This window comes from Hippoglossus stenolepis, chromosome 23 (assembly GCF_022539355.2).
Source record: "Hippoglossus stenolepis isolate QCI-W04-F060 chromosome 23, HSTE1.2, whole genome shotgun sequence".
NCBI classification, from domain to species: Eukaryota; Metazoa; Chordata; class Actinopteri; order Pleuronectiformes; family Pleuronectidae; genus Hippoglossus; species Hippoglossus stenolepis.
Genome location: NC_061505.1, coordinates 2,425,516 through 2,439,838, shown reverse-complemented (window position 1 = coordinate 2,439,838; position 14,323 = coordinate 2,425,516). Strand labels below are relative to the sequence as shown.

The 14,323-nt window shown below is 45.5% G+C and overlaps 1 protein-coding gene across 1 annotated transcript; it reads left to right on the top strand.

The window, feature by feature from the left end:
* Positions 1–9: 9 nt before the first annotated feature.
* usp12b (ubiquitin specific peptidase 12b) lies at positions 10–13,792 on the top strand. The gene is made up of 10 exons (XM_035148825.2): positions 10–169; positions 2,941–3,021; positions 3,281–3,364; positions 3,713–3,842; positions 4,208–4,506; positions 4,591–4,667; positions 4,793–4,876; positions 5,492–5,689; positions 5,857–5,935; positions 8,719–13,792. Exons 1-10 carry the CDS (start codon positions 122–124, stop codon positions 8,818–8,820), a joined length of 1,182 nt encoding a protein of 393 aa, XP_035004716.1. The 5' UTR covers positions 10–121; the 3' UTR covers positions 8,821–13,792.
* The last annotated feature ends 531 nt before the right edge of the window (positions 13,793–14,323 follow it).

Here is a 14,323-nt window from a genome sequence, read left to right as displayed (position 1 = left end):
CTCTGCGGGCTGACAGCAGCCGGACACCGGGGCAGGAGACGCTCCCTCTCCCGGAACTGTGCAGCCGCAGCGGCTCTCTACATTTCATCGGCGGGGCTCGGTCCAGCATGGCGGCTTGCGGATGGAAATACTGATGACAGTCCGAAAGATCGCCTCGATTTGTACGATGGTAAGAAGCCGAGGTTTTCGGCCCCAGCCCCGCGGCGGCTCGAGCCTCGTCCCCCCGCGGCGGCTCGTCCCTCTGCCCGGGCGAGTGGAGCCGGGGCGCTAAGCTAGCTGCGCGGCTAGCAGCAGGATAATAACACGGGGGAGTTGTGGAGCTCAGCCCGCTAGCGTGAGCTCCGTGGGTAGCGGGGGTTCAGTGGAGTCATCCCGGCTCGGTGTGGGAGTCAGGGCGGATCCCCTCTGTTCATTTACCCGGGTTTCAGTGTGTTTACACGGGGAAGGGCAGTGGGGGTCCAGCTTAGCTTAGCTTAGCCTGCTAGCCAAACGGTGTGTGTTGTGAAGTTGTTTACTCAGTGCGAGTCCGCATGGAAACCAGCAGCTCAGGCGCGTGTCGCTGGTTACAGCTGGTTTCTATGTGAAGGAAACCAGTTACACGCAGTGAACTGGTTTAACTGGTGAACACAGGTGTTGTCCGGTGGATGTAAACACATCACACAGCTGATGTGGAGCTGATGGAGAAATCCAGCGTTTCCTGTCATGGGACTCGAGCCTGACATGTTCCATCTTCTCTGCTAATGTTCAACCAGCTTCTGGTGTTTGTGAGGTTTGATCAGAAGAAGATAAATCCTGAATCTTCATTGATCTTTGTACAGGAAGTCAGAGGTCAAACTTCATAACAACACTTGTAAACATGCAGATTCTCCAGCTGAGTTTCTATTCAAGGATCCATAAAGTTGCAGGATTTCAAACCAAGGTATTTTAAAGGTTTTGATGCTTGTGAACGTACTGATTCTTCTGCCAAATGTCCACGTGCACGTTTTACTAAAGTCTCAGGACTTTAAAACCAAGCTACTCAAAAGGTTTTGAAATCCTGAAACCTCAGTGATCCCTGTAAAGATATTCTGCAGAGTCAGCGGTCAGAGGGCCGAGCTGTGAAACTACACTTCATCCTCGTGAGTAGATTCTGCTGCTGAGTTTCTGTTGCGATGATCAATAGTTTCAGGATTTTCTTTAAAAGAAGCAAATGAAGAGGTTTTGAAATCGAGCCACAGAAACTCACTCGATGCTCAAAGACCTGCGGCCTCACTGCAGATCCCCCAGCAGCAATCTGTGAGGTCGAGGGGGGGAAAGGTCGATCGCTGTGACAGCTCCGTGTGTTCGTGTTGTGGTAGAGACACACACACACACACACACACAAACACACAAACACACACAGAGCTTAAAGCTACAAGATTAACTTGTGACTGAAACTTATCCGCTGCACCTTTCAGAGCCGACAGACGGTCGGGCAGATGCCACCGAGGAGTCTGCTGGCCGCTGGTGCTTCTGATGGCGTGTGTGTGTCTGTGTGTGTGTGTGTGTGTGTGTGTGTGTGTGTGTGGCACATGCATGCTGTTAAAGACCGTGCACACACACACACACACCCGGCCCGTGTAACCCCATTTAAACACAAACAAAGCTGTGGTTGGCAGGTTTGTTTGGTCCGTTTGCAGCTTTGTGAGCCGACCGGCTTCTGTCCACAAGGTTTTTTGTTTTGTGCCATTTATTTGTGTGAAAATCAATTTGGCTCGTGAAAGCGTGGATGTCAGCGTTCGGGCGTCACAGGCACCGGAGCCTCTGAGGTGTCTGTATCTTTTAGGGACGGCTATTGACGATTTGATGTGAATGGTGACGACAGTGGTAGAGATGTTTGTCTCAGTACAACAACGTTTAGCATTTAGACTCAGTCGGGCTGTTTCACTACATTTCAAATGACAGGGATCCGAACATCTCATTGACTGTTGGACGGCTTCCAGACAAACACTGAAGGCTGGAGATTTTTTATGCGAGAACGCAAATGTCCGAGTCAGTTGCTTTGGACATTTTCTGGAACTTTTACTGCCAAAATTCTGGAAAATATCCGAGCGAGTCCACGTGAGAATAGAGCAGGAAAATGTCAAACATCTCAGGATACATCAGAATTTAAAGGTCCTGTCCGGCTGCTCAGCCCAGACTGACGCAGCAACTAAACAGAACAACCAGTCGGTCATATAATCCAGTTTCTACTGAAGCTGTTGACGTTGAAAACATAAATTACATATAGTTGTTATTTACAGCTCATCCTGAATAAATCGTTTCCTTTCCCCAGGCAGTTCATGTATCTGCCCCTTTGTTTGATCGCCTGACGTGACAGAGCGTGTTTGTGTTTGTGTCCCCGTGTCGCTCCGAGGTCGCGTTTGTTCGATAGATAACCTCAGCCAGTCGGCTCGCCTGTTGTTGACATCACACAGGCTGCAGTGTGAGGATGAGTAACCGTGGCTGCGCCGGGGTCGTCAGCTTCCCTCGTAGGAAAAGCTGCATCATCGTTAGCGTCGTGATCCTCTTTCCTCCCCGTGCTGCCTGAACAAGACACAGAAACAGAACGCCTGGTGGGTTCGGAAGGCAAATTGCAGCCCGAGCTACACTCCTAACAGCTTCTTTTAAATGTTTAATTCATGTAAGAAATAGACAAACACATAATGAGCCTAACGCTGTGCAGAGAAACTCAGTCTGTACGTGGAGAGAGGACATGAAGCAGGAAACACAGCTGCAGCAAACAGATGGTTCAGAGCAAAGAGAGCAGAGCAGGACAACAACAATGTCGAGGAAGGAAATGAAGGACAAAGGAAGTTTTTCCTCGCGGCTAATTTTATTACAGTGTCGAGGAAATTATGATAAATGAGAGAACAAACGTACGAGGAAAATGTTTATGCCACAGTTCTATGTCATCGTGACCCTTTGCTCCGCCTCTCGCAGGGCGCCAATGCCTCAGCCTTGGAAAAGGAGATTGGACCGGAACAGTTTCCCGTTAATGAACACTACTTCGGATTGGTCAACGTAAGTGTCCGTCAATCACACACAGCTACACATCATGTTGATTTGGTATTGTTGTAAATGAAGATGTAGGAACGTGTCTCCACTTCCAAACGCTGTCATTCATTATCTCAAGTTCTCTCAAGGCCCAGACCTTAAAAAGTAAAGAGAAACACAACAGTTCCCAGGACGAGCAGCACTTTGTCGACTGTAACAAACACACCCTCCACTCACTGTGTGCGTTTCCTTCCCTCCTGTGTTCTCCTTCTTCTCCTTCTTGTAGTTTGGCAACACGTGCTACTGTAACTCGGTGCTGCAGGCTCTGTACTTCTGTCGGCCGTTCAGGGAGAAGGTGTTGGCGTACAAGGTAAAGTGATGAAACACCACGGCTGCCACAGCACGACTCCCCTGCACAGGCGGAGCGCTCACGTTGAAAGAATGCACTCAAATATCCAGTGAACACGTTGGACCGACTGTCAGACACTTCTTTATTGACTGTGTTATATCTGAGGACGAGACTTTTAGTTTTTAAGACAGCACATGTTTTATATCTGAACACTTTCCAAACAGCTGAGGGAAAAGATTACAAAGGCCGGTTCACTGGGTCTTTTCCGTCCTTTATGATGTGACAGGTGTGTCCTCTTCCTCCTCCTCCTCCTCCTCTTCCTCCTCCTCCTCCTCCTCCTCCCCTCCTCCTCCTCCTCCTCCTCTGCAGGTGCAGCCGCGTCGTAAGGAGTCGCTCCTCACCTGTCTGTCCGACCTCTTCAACAGCATCGCCACGCAGAAGAAGAAGGTCGGAGTCATCCCGCCCAAGAAATTCATCTCGCGGCTGAGAAAAGAGAACGGTAGTGACTGAGACGTGTTCTGTAATCTTTTAAAAGTTTGGATGTGCAGGTGTTCTGTCTGTCCGTCTTTATTTAAACTTCCTCTCACCACTGAGCGACACAGCTGAGTCAACTGTTTGTTTGGAGAAGAGGAAATAAAGAGGTCGAGTGGGGGGGGAAGTCGTCTCAGCTGAGAAGTTAATCTCACAGCTGAGGAAACAGAATCATCAGCCAGATCCAGGAATGAGAAGCAGCTGACGGAGAAGAATCGATCTTAATTAGCTCATTTCCCCTCGCTAACATGCGCTTCCTCTCTTCCTTCCCCATCTGCCTGTTTTCCTCTCTCCACTCCTTTCTTTCTATGTCTCTATGTCTCTCCCCCTCAGAGCTGTTTGACAACTACATGCAGCAGGACGCCCACGAGTTCCTCAACTACCTCCTCAACACCATCGCAGACCTGCTCCAGGAGGAGAAGAGCCAGGAGCGACAGCAGAATGGGAAGCTGGTGCAGAACGGAGGGGGAGGAGGAGGAGGAGGAAGTACAGGTGGAGGGGGAGGAAGTGAGGGAGGAGGAGGAGGAGGAGGAGGTGAAGGTGACGGAGGAAAGGAGACGCAGCAGACGTGGGTCCACGAGATCTTCCAGGGAACACTGACCAACGAGACGCGATGTCTCAACTGTGAAGCTGTAAGTGTCGGCTCCCATATTGTGATTTAACCACTTGAAGACCGGGCGGTGAAATAATGATCACGACTCTTCACTTGGGTCCAGGTCAGCAGCAAAGACGAGGACTTCCTGGATCTGTCCGTGGACGTGGAGCAGAACACGTCCATCACGCACTGTCTGAGGTAACTAAACGCTCATTTGATGGAGGAAAGAACGGTGATGATCGCAGTTTATCTCAAGCTGCGTGTGTGTCTGTGTTTGTGTGTGTGTGTGTGTGTGTGTGTGTGTGTGTTTGTGTTCTGAACAGGGGCTTCAGCAACACGGAGACACTATGTAGTGAATACAAGTACTACTGTGAGCAGTGTCGCAGCAAACAGGAAGCACAGAAGAGGTGAGTGACAGCAGCTTCTGTTTTTCCGTCCGTCTGATTTGTTCTATTAGAAAGAAACCCCTTAACCCACATCTGGTGTTACCACGGCAACCCGTCAGGGGGACTTCCTGTCACAGAACTTCATCATGGGTGTTTTAAAGTCTTGTCGTGAACCACAGCGGTTTCTGAACTGCCGATCCCAGCACTTTGTCTTCACTGGGTTCGACTGCGACTTTTTAGATGAAGAGCCTGATAAGTGCACCGGCTAAAAATCCATTAGCGTGAAAGCGCCAGGCTGTCACCGGCGCCTCGTAGTAACACTGAGCAGAATGCTGCGAGAGCGTGAGCCAAATTAGGACGAACACAAAGCGTCCAAGAACCCACTCCTTGCTCCTGATGGGGGGTCTGGAGTGTGAATGGTGTGGAAAGCTTTTAGGCCTCTTGACTTTTAGTCTGGGGACGACTCACTTTTCCACTGACCTTTTTAAACTCTGCACTTTATTTTTCAATTTTCGTCGGGATTTAAAACAACTTTACAGCCAAAAAAATACTTTGCAGTCTTCCTACTTCATGTTGAGTTCAGAGACTGTTTGATAAAAACGACACGACACCATTAAAACTCTGTCTCTGCGTCAGGATGCGGGTGAAGAAGCTCCCGATGATCCTCGCCCTCCACCTGAAGCGCTTTAAATACATGGACCAGCTGCACCGCTACACCAAACTGTCCTATCGCGTCGTCTTCCCGCTGGAGCTCCGCCTCTTCAACACGTCCGGGGACGCCACCAACCCCGACCGCATGTACGACCTGGTGGCCGTGGTCGTGCACTGTGGCAGGTCGGTCCTTCGGTTTAGCTTGGCTCAGTTTTCTGGCTGTTGCTGCAATTTAAATGTCTTAATGTTCTTATTACAACTGCAATAACATTTAACATCTTGAGTTGATCTATGACGTTTAAAACTGTCTAATGTGTCCTGTGTCTCTCTCGTCCTCGCCGTCTCTGCAGCGGTCCCAACCGAGGACACTACATCACCATCGTCAAGAGCCACGGCTTCTGGCTGCTGTTTGATGACGACATCGTAGAGGTAAGAACGATTCCCTCGCTCCGTTCCCTCTCGTCTTCGTGCACCGGTGACAGCCGGTGGCCACAGAGGTTTAATGTTTTCTCGGGTTCAAATGGTGTGAACAACCATCACTTAAGGTCAAATCAGGAAACCACAGTGATATCGTTTAACGTCCAGACCACGAAATCCTTCATCTGCTCCTTTTCCTCTCAGACAGGAATCTCAAACAGCTTCATGCTGCAGATCCTGGCGCTCCCAGTGTTGTGTTTGGATTTTCCTACGACGGCTCGACTTACATACTTCAAACTTCAGCTGAAGGACGAGGAGCTGAAAATGTGTTTTAGTGATCGGGAGAAAGTGAATACCTGCTTTAGATTAGAGAGCAGGATCAGATTAAATACCTGAGGACCTAGAATGGGAATAATGTTTTCCTGCTCTTTCCTCTTTTCATCTCATTTGCTCTTTATCCCTCTTTCCCTCGCTTCTCCTTTTACTTTTCTTTTAACTGAGACTTCATTCATCTCAGTTATCAAATTAATAACGACGAGTCTCTTCAATCTGCTCCATCCCTCGTTCTTCTTTCAATTTTCACGCAGGTGACGCTGATATGAAGACAGTTCTTGTTGAATCGTTTTATTTATATTTTTAAACTCGAGTCTTTCGCTCACATTTCTTTGGTCGTCATGAAGTTGCTGCTCTGCTGATCCCCCCGTCTGCTCTCGTCTCCGATGTGTCGACGGGGGAGAACATGGCAGCTGTCGTAGAACAAACAGTCTGACATCCTTGTTGCCTGTGTGATGGTGCTGAGCCACCGTGAAACGCTTTCCCAGCTCCCCCCCCCGCTCGCTGCCATCCACGTTGCAGCCGATACAACAACCTGAACATGCAACAGTTTGTTTGCACAACACAGTGGAAGGTGATGTGATGATTATTCAGTCTGAGGAGGGAAATCCACCCCTGCAGCGTGTGAAGTTAAAAGTAGAGTAAAGCTTAACGAGCGCACAGTGTAACCAAAAGCTCGATGCAGGTCCCTGAGCCTTCGGCAGTCGACCGCAGCTGTGCACGGCCGGAGCCTCGGCATGTTGATGTGTTTTATCTGCAGCTACGTAACCTTTCACTTTGTTTTTCTTCGTGGTCGGAGCCAAAAAAAGACGACATGCCGCAGCAATCAAGTGATCAGGAGTCAACTGACTGAGCAGTCAGGGCGGTTAAACGTTTCAGGGTTGGTTCAAGTTCAGTCTGCGTTAAAGAGGAAAGTAAAGAGATGGTTTTAAGTTGCTGGGGATTGTGGGTAATGTCCAACGTTCGGTTGTTTTCATGCTTCTGCACCAGCGACAGCCAGTGGCCGGAGGCTTTTTGTTTTCAGGTTGAAGGAAATTCTGCAAATTATGTATAAATGTTCAAAGATGAACTGATTAGATTATGGTGGTCAAAGGTCAAAGGCCACAGTGACCTTAAATGAATCCAGACTGCACTGGTTACACTGGTTTTCTAAAGCTTTCTACACGGGCCCAGCTTTTACATTCTTCATATTAATCGACAGAATGTTTTGTTAATCTTCGTTTTTCATCCGAATCATTCACGAGCTACTTTGCCTTAAATAGACTTGAAACCTGCACTGGAGTCGTGTCTTTGGGAACTTTTACCCAATTAGAGAAGTTTATTTTGCTTTAGATCTCAGAGGTTCCCCTGCTGCTCAGGCACAGTCTTCAGGGACTGATGTTTAGAGCTGATGGCAGCCGTGTGTTTTTCCACTTGGATGGTAAAGAATCCTGCTGGAACATCTGGTCCAGTGGACACAAACTGGCTGAGCTTGCAAAGCTGAAACTGAAACTTTTCTTCTTTTTAACGGATTTACTCGTCCTGTCTGCTTTGTATTTTAGCTTCCACCCGTCTCCCTCAGTTTAATCTGTCTTGCTTTCCTTGTTCAGCTCTGTGGGTCTTTCTGAACTCGCAGCCAGTTCCCTTTCACCAGCGATCAACAAATATGTTTTGTAAAAGTTTGTTTTCAGCCTCATCCTCTGCTGGACCGAGAGCCGCTGCACCAAATGAGAAACAGGCGTCTACGTGCTCACATTTAACTGGAGATTTGTGAGCAAATGAAAAGAAAAGCTGGTGAAACAGTTACACAACAGAGCTGAACGCCACAGAGAAATGAAAAGAAGGAGTTCAAGGAGTTCAAAGAGCCGTCGTCCTTGTGTTCATGCAAATAAAATGCACGTTTGGTTTTTCGTGTCTGGAGAATAAGTGGAAACTAATAGTTCAAAAAGATTTGCGGGGGTTAAGCAAAGTGAAGTACAGCTGCTCACAGATCAATTCTCCCTTTTCAGTTCTAATAAAAACAAAGAGTTTATCTCTCAGACTCAAAGAATATATGAGTTGATAAAACGTCTGTGTTCTGTTCGTAGGAAACTGGGAATTCCATCTTTTCTTTTTCTACTAACTTTGATTTGCTAAGACAGAAACCAGGTCACATGTGTACATAAAACAAAGTGGTTTCTACCATGATACTAAGCTTTTGCAACTTTGGTGGTTTCCTTTTAATAACTTTATCATTTTCAGTTGATTTGAAATAGAAGAGAATATTTTATATCCCTGTAAAAAAAGTTGGAAGTAAATGTGATGTTCTTACCTCAATTGAAGTCTTTTTAACAAGTTGGAATGTCGATGTAAGATGACGGATGAGCTTTAGCCCGAGGTGACGTTTGGTGATAAGATCTGAACTTAAAGCACAAACTCTAATAACTCATATGTCACAACATCGTGTCGAGCTTCTACTCAACCTCCGTCTTCTCTCCTTGTAGAAAATCGACGCTCAGGCGATCGAGGAGTTCTACGGCCTCACATCGGACATTTCCAAGAACTCTGAGTCAGGATACATCCTGTTCTACCAGTCCAGAGACTGAACCAGCCGCCACTCAATCCCCCACAGACTGTCACTCAACAGAGGGGGAGGGGCTTACAGCTGCCGCCGGCTCCGCCCACATAAGTATCCAGGCTTTATTCCCTGTAGGCGGAGATTTGCACTGGAGCGCCCACTCGGATCGGTCGAGACGTGCGCAGGTCGCATGGCAGCCTCCTGGATTACGACCGTTCAAATCCTCTGAGCCCACACTGCAACGAGCACCTTGACCAAAACAAGATGGCCGATTCTGTAACGCCCGCTCTGCACTGTGGCATCAGCTGGGGACGACGTGAGTAACGCCAATCCAAGAGGCTGACATCACCGTGTGCACGCCGGTCCATCACGGAGGTAAACGCTGCAGGGACTGTGGTGGTGACGCAGAGGGACCAATCAGGACGAGACACCCGAGGTTGCCAATCCTCCTCGTCATGGTTACCGTCGGTGTCATCATGTCTTCTTTTAGCGTGCGTGTGATACTGAGCTCAATTCGCTTTCCACAGTGACCATGAAGCTTTTTCCTTCGCTTCACGCTAACACACACATTCACCCACAAACAAACATCGTGTCACAACAAAAAAAACCACGGACACGACCGTTTCCTCATCGTGCAGCGTGATCGTGTTCTCCGAGCGCAGCTGTTGCTAGTTTGCAGTGTTCATGAAGCGGTGCTAACAACATTTAGTGTTAAAACCAGCCGCCGGAGGCGTGTGGAGGCTTCTGACCAGTAACGTCTTTGACTGAAAATTCAGGCTAGTTTTTCATTTTGAATTCAGAAATACAATTTAACAAGTTGGTGTAATTTAACCGTTTATATTTTTATTGATTATTTACAGGGTTTGTCCTATTTTCATCTTCACTTCCTGTTCCCAGAACTAAAACACGTGCGTTTCATCACAATTGTCGCTGCTGCAATTATCAAACCGACGACACTCACAATTTAATGCTAAGCTGTCGTGCTAGCTGTCGATGCTAAAGAGAACCACATGGGAAACAATCCCGTCTCCTCCTCCTCTTTCCCATTAACACAATTTGATTGGCGGCCGCATAGAAAGTTGAGATCTAATCAACTTCTAGCGTACTTGCGACGCAATGCACCCACAATGCATTGCAGTAGTGCATGACGTTACCACAACCAGCTGTGTTTCGGTCCTGTGGTTCTATAAACTTTAAATCTGAGTTGAAATCGTTAAACTCCAAATATCAACATTTGGCAAATGGTGATAAAAGTAAAACAAAGGATCCTTAAAGATCCGGTTTGCTTTCAAAACACAGAAGAAGTGGAAGTATTCGAGTTACCGGTGTGTCGTGTCATATTCGGGGCCACAAACCTCAAAGGAAGAGCGGTCAGCTGGTTAGTTAAACCCTTTGAACCCACAGTCCCTTTCTGCAGTTTGCTTTTTAACTTTCAAATGTCCGAATAAGCAGATTTGTACCATTTTTAAAGGCCCAAACACAAAGAGACAGATCCTTTCCTCTCACTTCTGACAGACACTACATGAAGCCCGTGAATGTTCAGTGGTTCCCTTTTTTTTTTTTAAAGCTTTACTCATCGACAGCGAACCCTTAACTCCTCCGTGCACGCACCTCGCTGCAAGCTGGCACCGTGCGTCAGCCGCCAATCAGCCGCTGGCACAGCTCAGCTCTGGTTTGTGCAGCTGCAGCTCTGACAGCCGCTCGGATCTTTTTACATAACATGTTTTTCCGTCGGTGGCGCTCGCGTGGAGCTCGCCCACAGTCGGTCCCTGACTCGGTAGATGTGATGAGACGGCCTCATGCCTGCGATTGTGGTTAAAATGGCTTCCTCTGCTCGGTATCGGATCCAATTCAGCACAATGGAAACGAGTTGAGGAAGGTCACAGCTTCTGATTCACCGCTGACTCATCCTGCCGGTGGGTAAATATGAAAGACTGTGACTGAAGTGAAGCTTTTATCAACCAGTCAGTTATTGTTAAAACGGCTTCATTCACGCGTAAAGTTTAGTTTGACTTCAGGAGAAACAGGAGACATTTTAACCTTTTACTTTACTTTCTCGGTTTCGTCTTGTTCTTTGAAGTTTGTTTTACGTAAAAAAAAATGTTCTGATGCCAATTTTCAAAGTACTGATCCGATACCAGTGCGTTTAACGAGGATAAAAACGTGTTTAACGCACTTTAACAGCTGCGTGGAAGTGATCATTACCATCCCTCCAAACTGAAGTCTTTTTTACTTTACAACTTTACATGTTAGCTAACTGCGGCTAACGCAACACTAACGCAAAATCACTTCTTCTTCTTCTTCTTCTTCTTTGCTCTAAAATCAGTACCTGCTCGTGGCAGAACAGCACAACTGCTGCTTTTGAGTTTTGCGAAGAAGAAGAAGAAGAAGAAGAAGAAGAAGTGATTTCTGTGGAAATAAAATTGCAGTTTTGACTGAAACTAACACTTTGAAGACGTGGTGTCGCACCAGTACGTATATTCACTGACTTGCTGTTGTTGGCATCGGAACATCTCTAGTTTTACACTGCTGAGCTCACGAGGCTCCACCCGACCGGGCTGTCCTGGTTTAACAAGCGAGCTCCCCCACCCCCTCCTCTGTCACGTAGCTGCAGCAGATGGAAAGTGAATGGAGACGCTCTCTCTGCAGCGTTTTAGCTTGTTTATTTTCCACAGCGGCTGAGTGGCCGGGCAGTGGGTCAAGTATTATCTGAATGTTCACATGTACAGTAAAATTAAACCAGGGCTGCCGCTGCTTGACCTGGAAAAACGCAGTTTGGGTTCGTCTCAAGACCCTCAAGTCGCTCTCTCTCCTTCTTAGGCAAGAAACCGAGTGAATCCGTCGCCCTGATCCTCTCTGGAGAGTTCGGATCTACATCGACATCACGTCGCCTCGATTTCCACGGAACTCTGACAGTTCAGTCACCGAGCAGCTTATTTAAGGTCGTGACAGGAAGAATGTTCAAAGTAGAAACTCACGGGACGACGGGCAACGTTTGTTCTGACCCAACAAGCCCCCGCGTTTATTTTGGGTTCGAGGAAACAAACTAAATTTAGTTCCTGTAGCAAACTACACGTGGGAAAAAAAGTTTCTGCCCAGGAGGATGGAACTGTTTAGTGCTGTTAAAGTTCACCGACACACTACTTCACAAATTAGGACAATACTGGATACCACCACTCGCAATGTCCGGATGAAAGGTGGACGATTTTATTAACGTTTAAAATTAAATTAAAGTTTTGTGGAAACAGCTTTTACTCTGCACCTGCCTCATGTTTTTATCTTTTAACTAATCCTCTGGTCAGTTTGTATTTTCACACAATAAAACTACTTCATAACTAGTTTATATCTAGTTTAGCGACTGAAATGTTCCAGTTCCATGCGTCGTATGAAAGTCCTGGATCAAAATCTCCCTCAACTTAAATCTGAGAGTTCGAATCGCAGAAGGAGAGCAGGCGACTTCAGACGTCTCGTCCCCCAACTCTTCGCTCACTGGGTCAAGTTCAACACTATTTTCCTTTTTTCCTGCGCTGCTATTTTTCGTGAGACGTTTTTTGGGTTTGATCTACTTTGTTCCTCAATTTTCTTTTGGACGTCTGCAAAATAAAGTTGAGTTTTAAACCTTTTTAAAAGGAAAGTTTCCTTCGCTCTCGTGATGTAAAAGAACAGTAACAAGCACAAAAAGGCCTCATTGGAGACGAAGTCCACAGAATTCAGTCGGACGAGGAAATAAAACCGTTCACGGAAGTCGTCAGCGCCCAAAACAGTAACGTGTTGGTTGAAATGTTCGCTTTGTCGAAAAAACAAGGCTCTTTTTATTTAAATATTATTAATAATATGAATGTTTATATTAACTTCTTATTTTCTTAGATGTTTCTCTTGTTTTTGATATATTGTACTAATTTTAACAGTCTACCATTCTTGCGTAGGCAGCTCCGGATGTTTTGAGGATTTATTTTGTTTCCTGGACGTACGTGACGAGCGGCGTTGACGTGTACATAAATACAGATGTTATTATTGGAATATAATTAATTGCTTGCTGGAAATAATCAACTGACCTAGATGGAAAATGTTAGTGGATGTTTTTGTCTCTCCTTTTAATTCTGGCGGTGAATGAATATGTCTGGGGCTTAATTATGATAAACGATAAGCCCCACCCGTGTGGCATCACGAGGATACTAAAACAAACAGCCCCAGATAAAACTGATTGGTCACAGTATTATAACGAGAAAGAAGAAGAGACGTTTTATAAGAAACTGACCGAAAACTGTCAAGTGAATCACTGTGTTAAAGGAAAAATCCACTTTAATATTATACAGACTTGTATTATGATTAGTTTGTTCAATAATTAAAAGAACTTAAATTAGTTTATAGCTGATTTATCAATAGTTACAGCACAGACATTCCAAAGATTTGTTTAGAAACAGTAAAATGTTTAGTCGGAGGTTAATGACAAATTTACTTGAAATGTAAAATGTCAAAGGGATTTTTTATCCAAATGTTTGTCACAGTTTTTTTCAGCCTCAAATGTTCAGTATTCAAATATCTGGTTCAATAACTTTCTTTGCAAAACTTTTCATACAAATAGATTTTGTTAACGACAATTCTACACATTAGAAATTCTAAATGGTCGAGAAAAACTATTGTTTCTCGTTAAAAATAAGTTGTCATCTGCAAAGAGAGAGAGAATATTTCAGTTTTCTCTTGAATAAAAACAAAAAATGACATAAGGGGGAAGTAAATATGAGATGGTTGTAGAAAGGCATGATGGGAAATGTAGTAAATTGCTCCCTGACGTAGAAACACCAACATTTAGCCACAAAGTCATTGATTTAAAAAAGCCCAGATGGATTTTTCCTTTAACAGTTGAACTTTGTTTCCTCTGAAATGTCTGGACTTCACATCACTTCCTCTTTTAAAGACGAGAATGTAAATGTTTGAATCGTTGGCTGGTTTCTGATGGCGTCCAAACTGTTTGAAATAAAACACAAACTGGTTTTAAAGAATCGTCTCGTTTTTCTCTCTGCGGCCGATTCTCAGGATTCATTTGTGTGAAATCAACTGCAGTGGTTTTTTTTAACAGGTGTTTCCAGACAGTTTAATTTGCTTGAGCATATTAAACTTTATATTCCCACTATGTTCTGAGGACATGTCCTGAAATAACTCAATCTAAGTGTAGTATTAAAGCAATTTGAAAACAAAATAATGAAACAAATACTGAGCATATAAGTCAGTGGAGAAACCAAGGTTCAGTTTCAGCTTTTTCCCCCAAAACATAAACACACTTATCAAAAAGTTTCCATGAGTTTACACGAGTTCAGGAGCAAAGTGAGCTGACGTGGTGAATGTCTCCCTCTCGTGGTGGAACGAGGCTAATGCACTCCTCAGAAATATAGATTTCTAGGAGCTGGAAGCTTCTCAGACATCAAGGTCACACAAACCTCCTGTTTCAACACATTTCAATTATTAGTTTATAATGAAGTATAAAGTTTGAAACGCTTTTTGAAATGTAGTTTTCACACGTGGGACAAAGG